Genomic DNA, 19,677 nt, shown 5'->3' on the forward strand with positions numbered 1-19,677 from the left:
GCCTGAGTTTGTGACTCTCCATGAAGAAATAGTTGTCTTCCTTATGCAAAGTATGGTCCCCTAGACTTGACCTCTACAGCCAGCTGCACAAGTTGGTAGAGCCTCAGAAGACTGGTTCTCCAGCCATTCATGGGACTTAATGCTTTTACCACTCTGACTGACACATCCTAACATTGCTTCTGAGGGTTTCTGGCCCCTGGAGATTTTCCATGCTGAGAATTGATCTCTTGGACCATGCAAGCCCAAAGCCCCTTGAACCACACCAGATAGAATTGTACCTGGGGGCCAGATTGTGAAGTGAAAGAGCTGGCACATCTCCCTCTGGACAATCTTGGACCAGCAGGTATCACTCCTGGCATACGCTCTTTCACTCCCTTCGAAGAGGGGACATAGTTTGTGTTGTATGTTTAGGGACGTCCCTGKTCTCTGGGAGTGCAGTAGTTCTTCACAACAAACCTTTGTCACACCAACTATTAATTTTATGATATCACCAGCACACAGTGTCATCTCATTATTGGCTCTCATTTCAAAGTAATTTCTAAATGTACTGGAAAATGTATCTCAAACCACTGTGAATCTCCACTTTTGATCTCTTTCACTACAAATAGTGACCATATACTCTCATGCTCTTCCTTTTAATTTTTTAACCAACTGCTTATCCATGCAGGAAGCCTCCCTTTTTAAGCTGTCATTGCTTAGGTAGATGCAKGGACCTCTAGCCTAATGTTGTTCCTAAGGAATCTCTTAAGGCCTGCTGTCTRCTTCCAGAGGGTTTGTGTTCTTACTCTCAGCCTGCCGATCCCTGTCAGGAACAAACCTTAATCATAGCCTAGACAGAACTCAGGTTCAAAGAGTGGRCCTGGAAGCGGTTTATGGTTGGGCTCAAGGAACTTAAAGGTCTTTCTTTATCTAAATGATTCTATKATTTTATGAATCTATGAAGAGCTATAGAGCAGAGATTACTTCTGAGATATATATACACATGCATGTATCACAGCTTGTGATACATCTTTTTTTTCCCCAGACATTTTCTTCCATATTGAATCAAGAAGCACACTTTTTTCAACCATCTTTTCTGAATTTTGTCAAAGGCTTACACTGAGCTTAGGCTGAAGCCTCCTAGCCTGCTTRAGGCCCCTTGAATCAAGTTCTCCCCGGGAATCTCCTGGACACCTGTCCTGCACTTCTTTGGAGTGCCTTTTCTACCCTCAGCCTCATCACCCTCTGTAAGCTTTCTAGTTTTTCAAACCTTAACCCTAGACATTATGACTAGCCCTAGCCTGAGGCTGGATTCATGTTACTTTCAAATCCTATGGGCTAAAGGGATCATGCCTTAAAACAGGTACAAATAAAGTGTTACTCCTGATAATGTTTTACTAATCTAGGTACAATTTACCCCATTAATGCAGAAAGAAGACATTAACAATACAGTTAAAATTGTTCCTTATAAACTTYATTTTCCTACTCAGTTTCCCTTGTGCTGTGCTCACCTCTGTGTCCCAATGGGTCCTAAGGTCAGCAACTTTCATCTTCCTTAGAAGGATTGCTTCAGAAATGGACATGTCATTGGTCTCCTKTGTCCTTTGTTGGAAAGATTTTGATGTTCACAGTAGGAGTCTCTTTCCCTTCTGATTTGGGATCTGCTTGGGTTTTCTTACAGCAATCTGCATCCTTCTCATTGCTAAAGTCTGAAAATTCTTCCACAGCCCCTCTCAGTATAAAAAGCCGCTGTTACATTGGGATAGTTAGGCTTTTACTGTATAACATGTTGACCCAGATAGACAATATATCTTTGACTTTAGATCATTGTCATACACACACACACACACACACACACACACACAAAAGAAAACCCCTAATTAAAATCAGCCCATGTCAAGACAAGCCCAGACAGCTCCTGAAACCCTGCACTGCCAGGTCACTATGGAGTCTTTGGCCTTTTACTTGTATTGACAAAATCTTACTTACTGAGCTGCATCTCAAAGCACTGAAAATAACGTCACAGTGAAGAGTGTCTCATTTTACCAGTAAAAGGCCTTTGCTTTTCTGGGCCTTTTCCTCCATTTGGGAACAAGAGTCACACTCTTTGGAGCAAATTTTCYTTAGCGTTGCCCCAAGGCCTATATCAGACCAGTCTGAACTTGCTTGGGATGCCCTCACATAATGTGCTCCCTATGAAGCTTCACCCCAAGGACTGCCTTGGTGGTCTTTTTCTTTCTACCTTCTGTCTTACCACCCTTGAAGACATTTGGGTTTAGAAAACCCTAATTCTAACCTGAACTCAGGTCTTTTGGATATCAAAGTAGACTGTATCAATACCATTATCRCTATCAAAGGATAATCCATATCCTTTTTGGCTTCTCTGAAAAACTTTTATCTGAATTGTAAAGCAGTATCTTCCTCAAGTGAATGCTAACACTTCCCAAATAAATCAGATCTATCCAGGCATCTCCTAATTCTGTTTCTTATCAAAGTTTCTAGTAATTTGCCTTATACAAATCAGACTTAGATTCCTACTCTGTTCAGATTTTCCCAGGAACCTTCTTGCAAAATCAGTGTCATCTGCTGCCTTCCAGAAGCAAAGCAATTTTAAGCAACAAGTTAAACCCTGCAGTGAGTAATTCTGCTCTTTCATCTTTGAGTTCCTTTAGAAATTTGGAGTGTATACTRTATATTCCCAGTGATTTTCACTTTATTTATTCAATAATGTCTTCAATTTCAGACTGCTCTTCAGATGAGTTCCCCACCAAGAAGGGTTCTGTTTTGGAATCTTCCCTGTTCCTTCCACAGTGAACACCAACACAAAGGGTTCACTTAACTTCTCTGCAATGACCTTGACTTCTCCTATACTCTTTTATGCYCTGACAACAAACTAGCCTTACAAACTAGCCTGCTCCTGATGTGTTTAGTAGTGAAAAGGAGTATTAGTTTTGATGCTTTTTGGTCTGCCTTATTATGTTTTCACATTTAACCTTGCAGAGTTTGTAACTTTTTCTTCTTGTGTCATTTGAACATGACTTCAGCATTTTCAAAGATAGAYTTTTACTTCTGACAACCTTACTTACCCTGCTGGTTAGTTACACCCCCTTCCTTTGCCCTTTCTGAAGTCTTTCTTAAGAGAAAGTATGTACTTTTACTGTTTCTTTAAATAGGTTCCTTGGTGCCTGTAACAAGTTGAGACTCTGAGCTGCTCTTCTCTTCCTTCTAACRAACTTCCTCTTTCTTACTTCATTACTCTTCCTTGAATTTAAACAGAGCTGTAGGGAAGAAGTGCCTGGATGCAGGCCCCTAGCTGTTCCTTGACCATGAGCTAGTCTAGATGTTTTTGAAGGAGATTCCTGGCAGTGTTCCYTTCCTCAGAGCTGGATATGTAGACAACAAAGAAGTAAAAATGTGGCGAGGTATGGGGGAATATGTGCTGTTCTAGGATCTTCTGTGTGCTTACTTGTCCTTGCTTTTCCCCTAGTCCTATGGATATTTAATTGATACATCTGCCCTCTACTTCCCTCCCTCTTAGCATTATCGGTTTTAGTGGGCGGTTGTCCCTGCTTGTATTTTTGTGGCACTCTTGCTGACATCACAGCTGGAATGGCAATTGTAATCAAAGTGATGCTATGCACARTCAGGTTGTTCATACGCCTTCACTGACCGAGAGGAGTCATGATTCTGGCAAACACACAGGGCCAGTGGRACCAAAGGGAATGGCTCAGTATTGAGGCCTCTGTGCAGAAATAATTGCGAGATTGCAGTGAATGATTACGAGATTGAGCAGAAGGGAAGTGCAGGGTTCTCCTCTCCTCAGCCTCACATAAGGGAGCATAAGCCTTGGGTGTCTCAGCTGCCACCCAGGCTCATAAGAAGATCCATTGCTCAGGGTGATGACCTACTTCTCTGGATGCACCATACCTTTGGGTACAGGGAAATCTGTAGCATTTCTGTACCACAACTAAGACAGTTCAATTACAGCATTAAAAAAAATCAGCAACTTTTCAAAATAGTGAGATGTAAAAGTAGTAGCAGACGGGGGTTCTTCTCACTTCCTTTCCATGCACTTTTTAAGACTTTTGTTCTAAGTTTTTTTTAATACTCATATTTCTCTGTAAACCAATTCAGAAACCTTTTGAAGACCTTAGGAAAAGATGAAAATACTTCAACCAAAAGGTAAAATCCAAAAGTTAGAACTTTTCTCTGTGCCGTGGCAATTTTTATGTGATGGAAACCAGTGAGAAAATTGAAAGCTTGAGTCTGCCACTTCAATTAGAGAATACTATCAAATGCAAAAATAAACATGTAGGATTAACCCATTCTGACATATTCTAAATTTGGGATCAAAGAGATAAGCTTGTCACAGTGGGTTCCCACAGAATTTGGGGAGATAAAATTCCTGAGACTTTGATCAGTTTTGGCTGATCCTGAACTGTCATTCAGTGGTTTTTATCCCTGGAGTATACAGTCATGGTTACGGCATGTTCCTCCTTTAGTATGTACAGATCTCTGCTCTGCTGAAAGTAAAGGATTTTAAGCTCTCTTGTAAGATCACAAATAAAGATTAAGATTTTGCATAGTACAAATATTGGGTTTTATTTATTTGTTCTCTAGCAGTGAGGCACCATTATTATGGGTGGGATTTCTCATCTATCAGTACACTTGCTACATCCGCTTCCTGCACTATCCATTTTGAGCTATAGCTATCCTACTTATTTTTGTTCTGTGCATTAGTATTTGCCAGCAGGTGGTCATGAATGCAACAGAAATTCTGTGCAAGCAGCTGGTACTTCTGACAAGGTTTTTGTGGTCCTACTGCTGCTGAATTATCAGAATAGAGCAGAAAAACATTTTTGGAAAGCTGTGTTTGATGCCAAGTGGAAACAAAGACTACCTCCATCAAGAAACCTTTCTTTTCTGGGTACCTGAGGGACTAAAACTAGCTAGATATAAATGGTTTTATTAGTATTTTTTCAGCTTCAGGCTTTGAGAATAAAAGCTTTAGCTCTTACAGACCATAGTATTTCTCATATAATCTGCAGCTCATTTCTGCAGCTATCATCTTTCATTTGTCAGCTCAGAAAAATTGACRAACTCAATCCAATGTCTGTTATTGACTGCAAAAGCTGCTATTTTCCTGGTAATTATCTTAGTTCATGCCACAAGTCTGAATTTAAGTGCATAATTCAAATTCTTTTTAAGTTATATGAGTCTTAGCTGTTTCATTCCTCTGTGTTATGCTTGACAAATTCAGGTCCTATTTAACATTTCTAATTAATTTTTTTTAACTTCAGGGAAATTATTCTTGTCAATCTATTCCATTAAAACATGGTTTTGGATTAAGGATTTATTCATAGAATCGTATTGTTGTCTTTGTATAAGCAGAAATTATGAGTTCAGTTTCTTTTCCCAAAGATTAAAATTTGACTTCGTTTGCTTTGTGATTTTAGAGGCTTTCAGATTCACTTAGTACACTTTTGAGAGGTAGTTAAAATTCACTTTTTATTACAAAATCTAGAAAAAACATGGGGGCTTTGTAAATGATAAGTCATGTTTTCACACTAACATTTATTGGCTTAAATTTCAGGAAAACTATGAGGTATCAGAAAATTTGGAATAAAATAACCAGAAGCWATAATTGTGAAAGAACCATGGAAGGAAGAGTTTTGATTAACGAATCGTATAATAGCAATAGACAGAGGACAGGGGACAGAGGAAATTCATGTTTAATAGATTGCACTTCTTAGTTTATGTGGAGTTGCATTTCTTCACAAAATTGAGGGCAATATTACCTTTTTACAAAAATTGATGATTCTCTAAATTTGGAATCAGAATACACTCAGAGAGGCTGCTCTGTCATTGAAAGATTGAAAAATACTTCTTTTTAAAATAGGAAAACTCTAGAAATCTAGCATCCTAAATATGCTAAGCAGTAGCCACACCATAAGTGGAATTTTATTTGGATAAAAATTGAATTTTAAATTTATGTTGATCTTGAAATGTAGGCTTGTAAACTGTAGAAGTCTCCAAACATTTCAGAAAATGTGTGAGGTAGATGACATCATGAAAAATAAGGAAAAGRTCAGCTTGGACTAGGACAGATCACAAGACTGTAAAAAACTGTGTTAATATAGTATGTAATATGTTAATATGTAATGGCCAATTTTAAGCTAGTGAAAAAACACTTTTTCTTTAATTTTCAAGAAAGTTTTCTAAAGACAGGATAACTCAATACATTTTTTTACTTTGCCTCTGTAGTTGACATATGAGTGTAATTGTAAATGCTTGGGTATCAATATTGTTCACTTGGCTGATAAAAAGTTTAACAATATAAAGGGCAATAACATGAAATGGGGTTAGAGTTCCATACAATTTTTTTCAGCTRATTTCTGCAAATAAGAAATACACAGACTACACAAATCTGAGGCTCCAGCACTCTACTGCCTGGCCATTGAAATATGTGTAAACAATGTATGGAATACACTAATGGAAAAAAAACCATCTGTGGATATAGTTTCTGCCCATGCTTTAGGCAAGAAAGGTTTGTTTTATACCTTGAATTGTGAGAGTTTGTGTCTCTCACACATTTTAACACTATCTGACCTTGCTATTCTTATTATTCATGTAACAGCATAWTTTTTGTTTGAAGTTCTATTTAGGTCTTGCCTCTAAAATATCATTCAGACATGAGTTTGCAGGTAATTATGTATCAAGATTTTTTTTWAAACCATTATTATATATGTCATTTTTTTGTTTCTCAGTGTCTTATATTATGAAAAAAGGTAAATAAAGATAAATATTTTATCTAGTCATAAGCATTATATATACCTGCTATGGCAGTTTGTTTCTATTATCTCCATTTTCCCCCTAACATGCAAGCATCTAATTGTCTTTGTTGCCTTCTATTCTATTGTTTCACCTTCTGTTGTACTCTTTCAAATCCTAGTAATGAGAATACGAAACACAATATTGAAGAAGTGCTGACGAAAATGTCTCATCTTTTAGTGTTTCAGAATAGCACAAGATACAAAGATATTTTGGTTTTAATAATGTTCAGAGAATATGAATTTCACCATATGTTTTGGCCAACAAATCCAGTCCTTGGGATTCTTCTTGGGAGTGGGTTTATGCGCAATTGTCCACTAGAGTGCAGGCTGAGACCAACAAACTCATTTTTGTTCCTGTCATAAACTGACTTTGAACCCAGGTGTCTTAATGAACATCGTTAGTACATTAAAGCATTGCACCTTCTAGCTTCAGCTGGGAGTATATATGCTGCTATCAAATTTGATGGATATAGCTTGTGAAGCTTAGTGACCTAGGGTGGTGATAATAAAGTATTCTGGAACCTGGATAACATTTTATTCTGTCACTATGGTTTTCTTGCTCTGGTGACATCAACTAATTTGTACTGCTTTATAGGAAATTTCTGTATCCGGCTTTTTAGCCAGAGTCTCCATTTCCGTACACTGCTCTTACTTTTCTCTGTCAGAGTGAATTTCTTTCAGAGACAAAATATTGCTCAGTATTGATCCCAGTGTGCTAGCTAATTTCAGGTTCTTGCAGATCAGCTGAAGTGCTGTGCAAAATATTGAAGAATAAGAACACAATGCACAAATAAATTGACCCATATAATATTTCCCAACAAGAATCCTCTGTTCTCTAATTTTTTTAAAAGACCATTGAAGTCAATTTAACAGACTCTGCGTAAAAACATTTTTATTCTAAAAAGTTCTCCTAACAAGAGTGGCCAGTTTTCACAAAGTCCATAAAATTCTTAGGATTTTTGTACTGTTTCTTATTTTTTCTTTTGTAGGACATTCATCTTCTGTGGAAAAATGCTCACCCCAGAGGACGTATGTACCAGCAGAGTGATTTTGAGTTTTCCTTCTTACTGTCCCTATAGAACCTATTGAAGTTTTTGTAGAAATAATAGGGAGTTTTTTAGTTTACTTTCCTGTAAAGGAAGAATATCGCATATCAGTTTCCTTTTGCTTCTCAGTTTTGAAAAAAATAAAGCACATCTGTTACTTAATTTTTTTATCTCCCTAGGCTGCTGTGAAGGCTGGCTTCAAAGGACAGTTTTTCTTCAGTACTTTGAACCCTAAAAACATTCTGTTGTATTCTGAAAAATAAGTTGGATAAATCTAACTAATGTCTGTCTTCCCTTTCCACAATCTATAAGCCATCCACTTTTGAATTCCTTAATGATCCCTGCTTCAAAAAACCACATYCTGCTCTTTGCCTTCTTTACCTAATCATGTCTTTTGTATAGCACAAAGCTGCTATGGCACCGTGCTAGAGCTCCTCATTTACCGTGTACTGTCTTTGCCATGTGACTCAATGTCTTCTTAATGTGAATATGTTTTTATTTATAATGGTTTTAAAGTTACAATAGCATAAAAATATGGATACAAACTGAAAGATAAAAAAATAATCTCAGTAGTAGCAAGTGCTCAGCTTGGGCCATTTCAGTCTGAAGAAATCATGTTTGTCTGATGTAGACGGCTAAAAGCAGCATCTCATAATAGGAAAGTGCCAGGAAATATTGAAAAGGAATCATGCTGTCAACTCTGCTTATGAAATAAATTAGGTTTACTAATGGTTATATTTCYCCTCATGTCTACAGAGGGAACACAGAGTTCCTGTTCTTCCAAGTTAGGATGTCAGATGTATTTCCTGACAGCTCCAGCTCACTTTTCATTATTGATAAGTTAGAGCAGTGTGGCTGTTAGCTGCTCTTGTGTAATTAGTTCAATGAGTTTAGGAAACAGCCAGAATGTAGAAGAGATGAAAAGTATTGACATATAATATGATAGTGGCACCTGAGCTCCCTCTGCCCTGATGCCAAGCTAACACTCAGGATGTTACAAAATGAAGGCATCATGCCTCATGTCTCACAGTTGTCTTGGTGTTATGTCCTAGAGATGGAGCAGTTATCCTCCTTCTGAGGAAAAAAAATACCTTTGATACTAATTTGGGAAATTGGGTGTATTGACAATTTGAAAGGCAAGTAAGTTGAAGGGATTTCATCATGTTGAGGTGAGATACAGGACAAACGTAGAGTTAGTGCATCCGTTAATTTTATTTCTTTTAGTTTAGTTTTGCCAGTGTATCTGAGAATCCTGAGATATTGTCTTCCTCCCCCACCCCCCATCCCAATCCACAGGTTAGCTGAAACGGTAATTCATCTCTTATCACAGAATGGATTTAGCACATTTACTTAAAACCTTCCACTCTAAATCCCATATAAAGATGTAAGAAAATGATTCTGTGTAGCAGCTCTTATATGAAGATTAACATGCTGTAATAATGAAATCTAAAGATACAGTTAAGATAAATGTCAAGAAATTATACATAAAAATAGAAAAAATCTTTATAGAGGAAATCTAAAGCTTATAATAAAAACCAAACAAACAACAAGAAAAAAATTGAGAGGAACAAGAAGCTTGGACAGAAATTCCACCAATGTTAAAGAAGACAAGYGTAAGTGGAATTTGTATCAGGAGAAGAAAAGGAAGGACTACTAACAGCAAACTAGTTTTCCCAAATATGAAGAGAATACATGTATTGAATATATTTTGTATGAAACAGTAAAGATTTTTGTCTTCAGAATGTCTGTTGTAATGATTACAGATATGTTATTTTCCAGTTGGAGTTTTTGCAAGTTGATACACTGCAAGAGATTTTGGGACTTGGGGAAAATTCATGGACGTAGTGTGAAAAGCTACCACATCATCACAGGAAAATCTTGCCAAATCAGAAGGGGTAAAAATAGAAAATAATCTTCTTAGATATTAAAAATAGTTTTGAAAAATAAGGGGAAGGTAACAGGAGAAGTAGAACGCTGTGAAGTACGTAGGCAGCTGTTGAGTCCAGAAGCAGCATGCCAAGAAAGTGAAATTTTATACYGAAAGCATCAAATTAATTTCTCACTGCTAATTAGGGAAAATCTGTGATCATGACTAGTATGGGTGAGCAAAGAAGGTAATTCATATTTTGGAGGGAATCACTGGAATTGCCAGAAGACTTGCAATCTGAGACTTTGTGTCTCAGTTTACTTTCCAAAGGACAATTTAGCGAGATTATCTGTGATTACCTGTTCTGGATGGAGAGAGAAGGAAAGATCACTTGCAATATCCTCCATTTTCCTTGCACCCATCTTTGACCTGTTGTCCTGGTTTTAGCTGGGATAAAGTTACATTTTTTTTCTTAGTAGCTGGTACAATGCTGTGTTTTGTTTGCTGGAATTTGGATGCAAGGGTAGGTATGAATGGAAAAGGAGTTTCAAAAGTAGAGGACTGGTCAGAGATAGATGCAAACATTAGGAAAAAAMCAGAGAAAACATCAGTAAATAACACACATCATAGAGAAAGAGCAAATCTAACTGTAGAATRTACTGATACAAAAGAAACAACAAGGTGATCAAGGTACTGCAAAGACAATATTTACCAAAGTAGAACCATCAGTATGAATAAAACAAGAAAACAGTCAAAATTAGGAAATCACCATATATCCGTTAAATTTTTATGTGAGATGGAAAATTGTGTGCTTTTAAAAATTGATCAGAAGACTGTTTAAAGAGCTTTGTTTGTATACTCATTTCTGACCTCAGTCAGAATAAAGTGCAAAAATTCTGGATGTAGGGAATTTTGCAGCATTTTGTCTGGAAGATTGAGAATGTAACACTCAAAATAGCATTTCACTTGGACATGAACAAAGAGAACTTAAATCTGGCACTAGACTCTAGTTTTCTAGGAGCAGATGCTATAGAAAAATAGTACAATACATAAGCCATCAAAATCTAAGAACAAAGAAGAGTAATGATTTCCTATTAGGACATGAAAAGCATAGAAATACCTTAATATTAGCTTGATTGATTCTGACAGAGATTCTCACCATGCACAAGAATTTCTGGCATTCRGTGTTTACAAATCTGTAAAAAATGTAGGTATCTAAACACAAATTTCAATGTCCTTAATTTTGTCACCTGAATTTGAAAATACTGAATTTGCAACTGGCTTCCATCTGCACCAAAATTTTCATGATACCATCTTATTTGGTTTTAATCAAAGGCTGGTAATAAGTTGCATTTCTTACCATCCTTTTTAACAAGTAGGTCCAAACCTTATAGTATAAAGAGTTACATGCTAAATTAAAAATCCTGTAGTAATTCTAAAATACTTCTGCTCCCTATATGAAATGCTACAATATAAAAATCTAACAGTTTCTTACAGTCTGTTAATGGGATGGCTTGCTAACAAATTGCTGCAGCTAACCCTGTTTAGGTCTTCCAGCAAGGGGGTTCCAAAACAGGACTTTGTTCACAGTACAAACAACAAATGTTACTCAATTAGTGAGGAAGGCATAACCTCATATTCTCTATTAGATTAACCATAGAAATTCAGAATTGCAGCGTATACCAGCAGCTGCATTTGTATTTAATGTTCTCAGACTGCAAGCAAGTATAAAAGGAAAAGTTTAACTCAGGTAGAAATTCCTATTTGGAAAAATATTTAGAAGATGAGTCTTGCCTAAAAAATAAAGTTCTCTAGCTATGAAAATTATCCTGTCCATGAGCAATTACTTCTCTGCGAGACAGAGAAGATATAAAGACATACTGTCATAACTGTTTGTCTTTCTCTTCAAACCTAGTAATTACTTTCTGAAAAATTAATTCTATTAGAGACAAAGAACAGGTCATTAACAATTTCTTTTTATTKTTCCCTTAAGTTTTGAGAGTGATTTCAGGGTGCACTACCAAATTGCATGCTCCATATTCTGGCAAATAGCAAACATTGCTTTCTGAGCAAGAACTTACACATATGGTACATTTGGGGAGAGGTCTTGCCTGCCAGCAAAGTTAAAAGAGTCTGTTGGCAAGCAGCAAGAAAGTGGGAGGGGGGGTCTGTAACCTGGGGGTTCTCCAAAAACAACTTTGTTTGCTTTTATCAAAATTGACAAAAGGTAAATGTAAATATTTCATAAGAAGTAAGCCTAAATATATAAGCAACTTGACAGATGGTTATATATTTAGCATGTCCTCAAATTTGTATTTCTTTTTGTTAATAAGAGAATCTAAGGTATTTGTAATCAGCTCTGATTTTTTATTGACATCTACACAGCAAAGTCATGATAGTCCACACTCAGGAGCATGTTAGGAAATGAGACACAAACAAAAATAACTTCTGAAAGATTACCTGAGATATCTGAGGCTTTTGATATACATCATCCTTCTATGGAACAAGAGAGGAATGTGCAAGGACAGGACTAGAGTGTCAACTACAAAATGAAAAGAAATTCAGCCTATTTGAAGGCATGTCTATTTAACAAGGGCTTTGAGTTAGAGCCCTGAAGTTCTGTCACAGTGGTCTGAATGGTTCTGAGGCAGATGAAAGGTGCAAATAAGCTTCTAGAGCTTGCAATTAATAGAGAGGAGGATTCAGACAGCAGATCTAGGGTAGCTGCTGCTTTTGCAAAGCATACAGCTGCTAGAGATGTCTTWTGGAACCTTCCAGGCAGCAGGACTTTGTCCCACACCTGTAGTAAGTGAAGCTACCTACTCTCAGCACAGCCTTGTGTTTAGACCACAGGATCCTGGCCTAAATCTTACCTAGTCCAGGTGTACCCTTCTTCCCATGTGTGCTTAAAGAAAGAGGCTGTTATGTCAGGCACAGTAGCACATTGTCAGAAGAACAGTCACGACTTGGCCACAAGACAAATTTTCAATATAATTCTTTGAAGAAATGTAGAAAATAAAAATGTAGTAAGGTTTCCAGAAGATGTGTCATTTAGCAACATTGTAGGAGTCTACTAAATAAAATTTCACCAAAAGTTTTCCTCCTCAGGCCTTATATCACTGCTGTATTATAAGTAGTAGTAGTAGTTAGTACATGTTATGGTTTAGCCTCGGAATCCTAATAATGAAAAATAACAAATTTAACATGGGTAATTGTAGTGTTACAATTTTAATTCATATTTCAAGAGTGCAGAAACATATACAGATAGTAGAAAACTTTTTGAACTGAATTATGCTATTTTTTTCCTCCAAACTGAGTGCTCTTTAACTCTCTTTGTGATCAGCCATAGTCAGGACTTTCATTTCACCTTCAGGCTTACGCTTTCCTGAGTGTGCCACTTTCATTAAATTTGTTTTCTTTTTTTTTCATTTAAATAGTTCTTTTTCATTAGCAAACCATACATGAACTTTTGTTGTCCATATGAAATTATGCCAATAGAAGTCTTGCAAACTGAAATAGCTATATGTTTTCCCACTCTGAGGGCTGGAAAACTTGTCAGTTGAAGTATAACAGGTTGCTTTTGCCAAGTTTTCTGGTTACAACTGAATAGGAATATCTGTGAAATTAAGTAACATTTTCATATTTGATGATTTGTCAGTTGTTAAAAAAAAAAAAGCTAACTGATACAGCAATCTTAATATGAAAACATATTAGCAGTGTGCTCCTCTGTGTTGATCCCTGCAGGATCTCTCTGTTTTGGCATAGCTCCAAGAAAAACTATGAGCATGGCAGGTTCCTTGGCTYAGCCATCTTCTTGCACACATGTTGGTGCAGTAAGCTGTGCAATTTGCTATGCATTTGATTCTAGAGGGGAACCATAGACACAGCTTCTGAGATAGGACTGCTGTGTACCCAGTTTCCCCAAAACGTCCTGTTTTCCAACCTGAAGCATCCTACTGGATGAAGAGGAAGATTTTTGACCAGGCTGCAGGAATCCATTCTCTCAGCCATGTCTGTTGACCGCATTCAGATCAGTGGTGCAGCTCACATGCACACAAACCCCTCTTGGGGGTGCTCTCATAGGCAAGGGTTTTCCTTTGTCCATCGCTTAGTTCGCTGACCCTGTCGCTGCCTCCAGTGGGAACCGAATGGGTCACGTTCGTCTGGGCTTGGGCAGTCTTCCCTCGATGCCTCGCAGCCCCATGGAGCGAATATGTGTACCTTGCTCCCATTTGAGTGCTTCCGTAAGGGTATGCCCTAGTGGCGGCTTCTCACAGAAGGAACACAAACGCACCATACCAACGTTTAATATTTATTATCATTTATTATCACACCTCTTATTTTGCACTGTAACAGGTTATATGTATATGTTCAGCTACCTGCGCATCCTGGGAGACTTTTAAGACCTGACAGCAGCTGGAGATATTAATAAACCATAACTCAATTTCCACATCGATTTCATATCCGGAAAACGAATAAAAATTCCTATTTTTAGACGTTTTAATATGTTAATATCGAACTTTAATAAATAGCGTTTACGTCAAGAGCGTGAGCTGGGCGAAAACCCGCATGCTTGTGTTAAAGCATAACTTTAGAAGCAACATGTGTCAGAAAACTGACAACTAGACGAACAGACATTGCGGTAACTGGTTTATAATGTCGCGGAGGCTCGCAGCAGCCCGCCGGGCCAGCGGGATGAGCTCCGGGGCGCTGCGGGCGCGGCCGAAGCCGGGCTCCCCGCCGGGCCGCTCGGGGCGCGGCTCAGCACCCCCGGCCCGCCCCCGGCCCCGCCCGCCCGCCGTGGCGCCAAGCGGCGAAGGCAGCGTGGCCGCGGCGCGATGAGCGGTGCCGGGCCCGACCGGCTCCGGAACGGGTACGCGAGTGCGGGGCCGGGGGGGCCTTGCCCAGCCGTCATCCCGCGGCTCCCGCTCCCACCGCCACCGTGCTCCCCTCGCACGCCGGCTGGCGAAAGTTTTTCCGGTGAAGCCCGGGTGGCGGGGCCCGGCGGCCGCGGGTGGTGCGGCCGAGCCGGCCTCTGGGGACGGCAGGGCGGGAAGCTGGAATCCTCCGGGGCAGGAGGGAGGGAAGCTGGAATCCTCCGGGACAGGAGGGAGGGAAGCTGGAATCCTCCGGGGCAGGACGAAGAGGCAGGGACGGGAAGGTTTGCGGAGCCGGGGGCTCCCCCGGGCAGCACCGGCTGTCGCCATGGCCGGGGAAAACTCGTCTCAGTGGGGAGGGGTTGCCTGAAGCSCCCGAAGGCCCTGTGGTGGGGGCATGGCCTGTTTTACTTGGGTTTTGGAATCGCTACAAATAGGGATAGGAAATACAGCAGGCTGGGTGTCTTGAGTTCATTATTTCCGGAAATGGGGACCGGCGTTAGTAATGCGCAATTAATTAAAGTCCGAAGTGACTGTAAAAGTGAAGTACGTTCAGTGAAGTGAGGTGTTTTTGTACTGCTTAATTGAGGTTCAGTGTTTATATGCGGTGTTTACAGATATGGTGGGTTATGTCCCAAGAAAATTTTGAATATGATTAATTTTCAATGCACTGAGTATCATTTCTTTGTAAGAAAGATTGAGTTCTCTCTCTCAAAACCTTCCCTCCCAGTACTGAATAGGAAATGGCCATATCTCAGTACCTATAGGAGGAGAAAAGTGAGAAGCCTCAAGTAAAGGAAATGCCCAATTCATTTGATCTCGTAGTGATTATAAAATACGAGATTTCAAAAAAAAAGCCTGTATTGAGGGTCATCAASTCCTGTTTGGCTTTTGGGGAACAAGACCTTAGCTGAAGGTGTTTATTTCTTATTTTTAGTACACACTTCATTTTTTACTTTCATTTCTGTGATTTGAATGCCAAGGTATTGGTAGTTGGTCTTCAGTAGTATACTTAATACTGGGGGGAAATTCTGCTAGAATACAATTATGACATAATGCATGTGACATCAAAGATAAGAAAGCAGTGAAAAAGCTTAGAGAGGTTGATCTGATACTTACCAGTCCTCCAGTTGTACTATATTGTTGTATAGCTGGCTGTCATACTTGTATGAAAAAATTTGAGGTGATATATTCTGGTTTAGGATTCTCAAGAAAATTTTTCATTATGGTAGACCATTTTTTGAATGACATTTGTTCCTTTTTCAGATAGTGTTACACTTTACTTGAAGCCTAGATGGATGAAAAAGAAGTGAAAAGGGAGGGAGTGTTCTCTAGTTACAGAATCTTTTTCTCTATTTTACCTTGAAATGATCTTTAAAAAATTTTATATAGACTACTAATTATTTTAAAATTTAGGGTTTTTTTCTTTCCCATTGTTCTTGAGCAGTGTATTCTTCATGGCTTTCAGTTTCTGTTATTTTTGTTTGTAAGTTCTTATGGGTTATCCTAAGGATAAGCCTTGATTGCCAGTTTTACAGCTAACTATAGTATTTTCTAGAGTAGCTTCCCTTCATGCAATTCTAGAACTTGCAAATGAGCATAAAGAAGATTATCAGCTGCCCCAAATCCATAAAGTTAATTTTCATGTGTGTGCTTGACTGCTAGCCAAGGAAGGCCTTGGCTTCTGCTCAATCAGAAATTAAGTGGTTTATACCCATTTCACGCTCTTGAGTTCTTGTGCACTGAGTTGAGGGAATTATCTTGCCAAACACGGTGATGTTAAGTAGAAGTAATTGAGTAAGGGCTTTGGGGTTTTTTAAATGTTCTCTTTGATGTAAGCCTTCTGCTTATTTTTAAGATATGCTACTCTCCCTGTGAAGTTGGTACTCTGAGGGACCTCCACTTACATACAGTTCTGTACTTATTAGAAAAGTAAATACTAGCTTTTGTTATGTTTTGAATAAGTAGAGTTGCTAGGGAATAATTTAACAAAAGATCTCATGACCTCTTAGTTCAGAGTACTACTATCTTTCTGGAGCCCTTTTCCCAGAATGTTTTATTCACTGTAGTTCTGCATTGTGTTTCATCCCTCTCCAAAGACATGACTGTGAATGTCACATAGCCAGGAGTGTATTAAACTGATAATTTAAAGTTCAGTTGTATTTTAGATTTTATAAACCTGTTTTTGTGAGGTATTTTAAATAATCATATAGCTGAAACACTTTCTTGATGTTTCAGTTCACCTATCAATGTTCAATTTGGCACAGAGTGGTGTGAGGGCATGCCTTTAATCTCTTCTTTCTCTGAACCATTTTCCTTCTTGGTAGTATATAGCCCCAACATTTTAGTTACAGTGATTACAGACAGTTTGGACATACTTAGAATCACGTACTTGATTTGTATGTTTGCTKTGACAACTGACAGTTCTGGGCACTATTTACAATGTTGTCAAAGTGTGAGAGAGGTGTGTCGGTTACATCAAGAGTGTGTGTTTCTCCCTCCTTACTTCGAGATGGTAGTCCTAAAGATGATCCTCATTCTTTCCAAGACAAGCCAAAATTGCTAACTTGTAACGTGCCACAAACAGGCTATTCAAAACCAGCAATATATTTTTGGTAAATAGCATCTTGTAGCTTTCTAAAGTACAGTTTTATCATGTGCTGGCGTTGTCTTCACTCAAATAGAGTAACCTCTTTATGACAAGCTAACTGCAAGCCTCTAATACATGGTTTTAGTTATAAAAATAATGATTAACACTTGCCTTCTAGTGCTTGTCTTCTGAAAGTGCTGGTACTAGTGTTGCTAGGAGATGTCTTGCTGCTTGCAGTTACCTGGGATGTATTTTTCTGCATGGCTGTACATCGCYGGAAGGGGCTCTTAGTCTTAAGCTGTAGACTTTGGTAAGGTGAGCCCAAGAAGGAAAGTACTGTGCCCCCTGTATTTTTACAGGCTAATCATTGTATTTGAGATGTCCCATTAGTTTGGTTTTCAAGTTGTAGCAATGATAGGTGAGTGAGTTTTGGGAAATTTCTTTCAGTTTGATCTTTTGCTTGAAATTTTTAAAGCTTAAATATGTATTTGGAGAGAGAGAGAGATGTCTGTTTTTCTATTCTTTGAGCTGAAAAGCACAGAAATTCACCCATTGTGTCTTAACACTGTCTGTGCAGGCTTTCACCCATAAGAGAAAATGGTGCATCACCTGTTTTTTCCTTTCTCCTTTCCCCAAATATACCCTTCAGGGCAGGGAAAGAAGCAACCTTTTGTGGCACTTTTATACATTACATCTAAAGGAAAAGTTCTTGAACCAATCTATCAGTTTTCAGAAGGCTTTCATAGTACATAATCTCAAGAGAAAATTAGCAGGGTGCTATTGGAATGGCCTCAGATCCTTGGTGGTAAATGTTGTAACAAGGGGTAAACTTACGATGATAACTGTACCATCAGAAATTAATGCCTGGCACAAGAAGTTACCAAATACGAAGCTACTGAGGTCTTGTCATAGGCAGATATCCAAATATCTTGGATGAGAGGCTTGCAGTTATCACAGTCATCATAAGAATGATTATGTTGTTTGGGTGAGAAGAACGCCAGTACATGATATATCTGAACCTTGGAAATCTACAAGGTGTTATCTATAAAGGATAAATTGCTCTGTCTTTGAATTGTTTCGTGCTCTGAATATCTCAACCTTCTTATCTAAAAATGAAATTTGCTACCTCGCTTGGATGCCTTTTCCTTGAAAGGAAATGTTGCATGTATAAGTTCTTAGAAAGCACTTGACAATGATGGTTTTACTATCAAAATATTAGTGAATGTGTGGTCTTAGCCACATTCTGATCCTGTTTACTTTAAACTTGTGCACATTAAAATAATAAAATTTGCAGTAACTCTAGGTCCTATGGTGTTTGCTGATGGCTGTGGTTTTTTTTCTGTAAACTATATTTTCAGCAGTGAAGCGTCCTGCAAAAAACGAGAGGATTATTTGGAATGGCCTGAATATTTTATGGCAGTAGCTTTTTTGTCAGCACAAAGAAGTAAGGATCCAAACTCTCAGGTAAGAAGGCAACTTGTAATAATAAGATAACCTAATCTATATTGCACATCTCATTGAATGTACACATAGCGCTTTCAGGGATTTCTTAATAAAAGTTATTTCAGTGTGTAGCTATTCTGTTTTTAACATAGTCAGCACCTTCTGTTACAGAAATTCTCTTATTGGGCCTGACCTCATGTGTATAATTCTGTGTACATTTGTGGCTTGAATTTTTGTAAATCATCTTTTCATCTGGAAGTTAAAATAACACATGCATTTTGTCGCCTTTTCCCAGTAAATACAGTCACTTTTAGGGGAGGATAAAATTGCTGGAAGTTTTAGGTTGTAATTTTTTAAGACACAGCATTTTACAAGTTTATTTTCCTCACCTGTAAGAGTATTTGGTTTTGGGTTGATAAGTTTTCTTCTAGTTCATTTCCTCCCTCAGGGTCCCCTTTTCCCTATGTTTCACTTTCCCTGTTATTTGTATCTTTCATGTGCCTCTGTTCAATATTGTTCAGTATTGATTTCAGGTGATTGATACAGCTCCTGAAACATTCTATTCTGCAGGATCCAGTTGTCCTGTTATTCTTCGTGTGAAAAAAATCAGGAAGCAAATCCCAGAAAACCAATCTGTTCACTTACTTGCTGCCTTCCTTCTGTACATTACGGCACTTAGTTCTCCGAAGGTTATTAACTAAACTTTTGTTACCCAAGGATTGGTTGATAAACACATTGTATGAATTTAAAGTAGTACTATTGTCATTTCACTAAACAATATGGGGAAAAAACATAAAAATTGAACACTTCATCATTCTTTAAGACGAGTCTCTTTGCAGACTTGGGTTGAAGCAATAAAGGGTGGGAGTTAAAAGGTCTGGAATTTTAGTGCATGTTTGTGTAAACAAACCACAGAGGCTTGTGAGGCCTGCGTAAGCCAACACTGTTGTATTTCTGCTACATCTTTCATAATTTCTCTTTTGCTCTTGCTGTTCATACTTCTGCTGGAAAAACTAGTTAGGGGAGTTGAAATGACATGTTT

The 19,677-nt window shown here is 38.3% G+C and overlaps 1 protein-coding gene across 4 annotated transcripts in view; it reads left to right on the forward strand.

The window, feature by feature from the left end:
- The window catches only part of DCTD (dCMP deaminase), a 49,321-nt gene that overhangs the window by 15,325 nt on the left and 14,319 nt on the right, over window positions 1-19,677 (forward strand). For 2 of the 4 annotated variants that reach the window (XM_057377892.1, XM_057377895.1), the window contains exons 1-2: window positions 14,519-14,598; window positions 18,551-18,656. In XM_057377892.1, the coding sequence (XP_057233875.1) occupies window positions 14,564-14,598; window positions 18,551-18,656 (141 nt within the window). In that variant the 5' untranslated portion in view covers window positions 14,519-14,563. Of the gene's footprint in view, window positions 1-14,518; window positions 14,599-18,550; window positions 18,657-19,677 lie in introns of those variants that run through there. The other 2 variants (XM_057377893.1, XM_057377894.1) reach the window with 2 other exon arrangements.

This window comes from Malurus melanocephalus, unplaced genomic scaffold (assembly GCF_030028575.1).
Source record: "Malurus melanocephalus ecotype Western Australia unplaced genomic scaffold, MMel_1.1 scaffold_330, whole genome shotgun sequence".
NCBI classification, from domain to species: Eukaryota; Metazoa; Chordata; class Aves; order Passeriformes; family Maluridae; genus Malurus; species Malurus melanocephalus.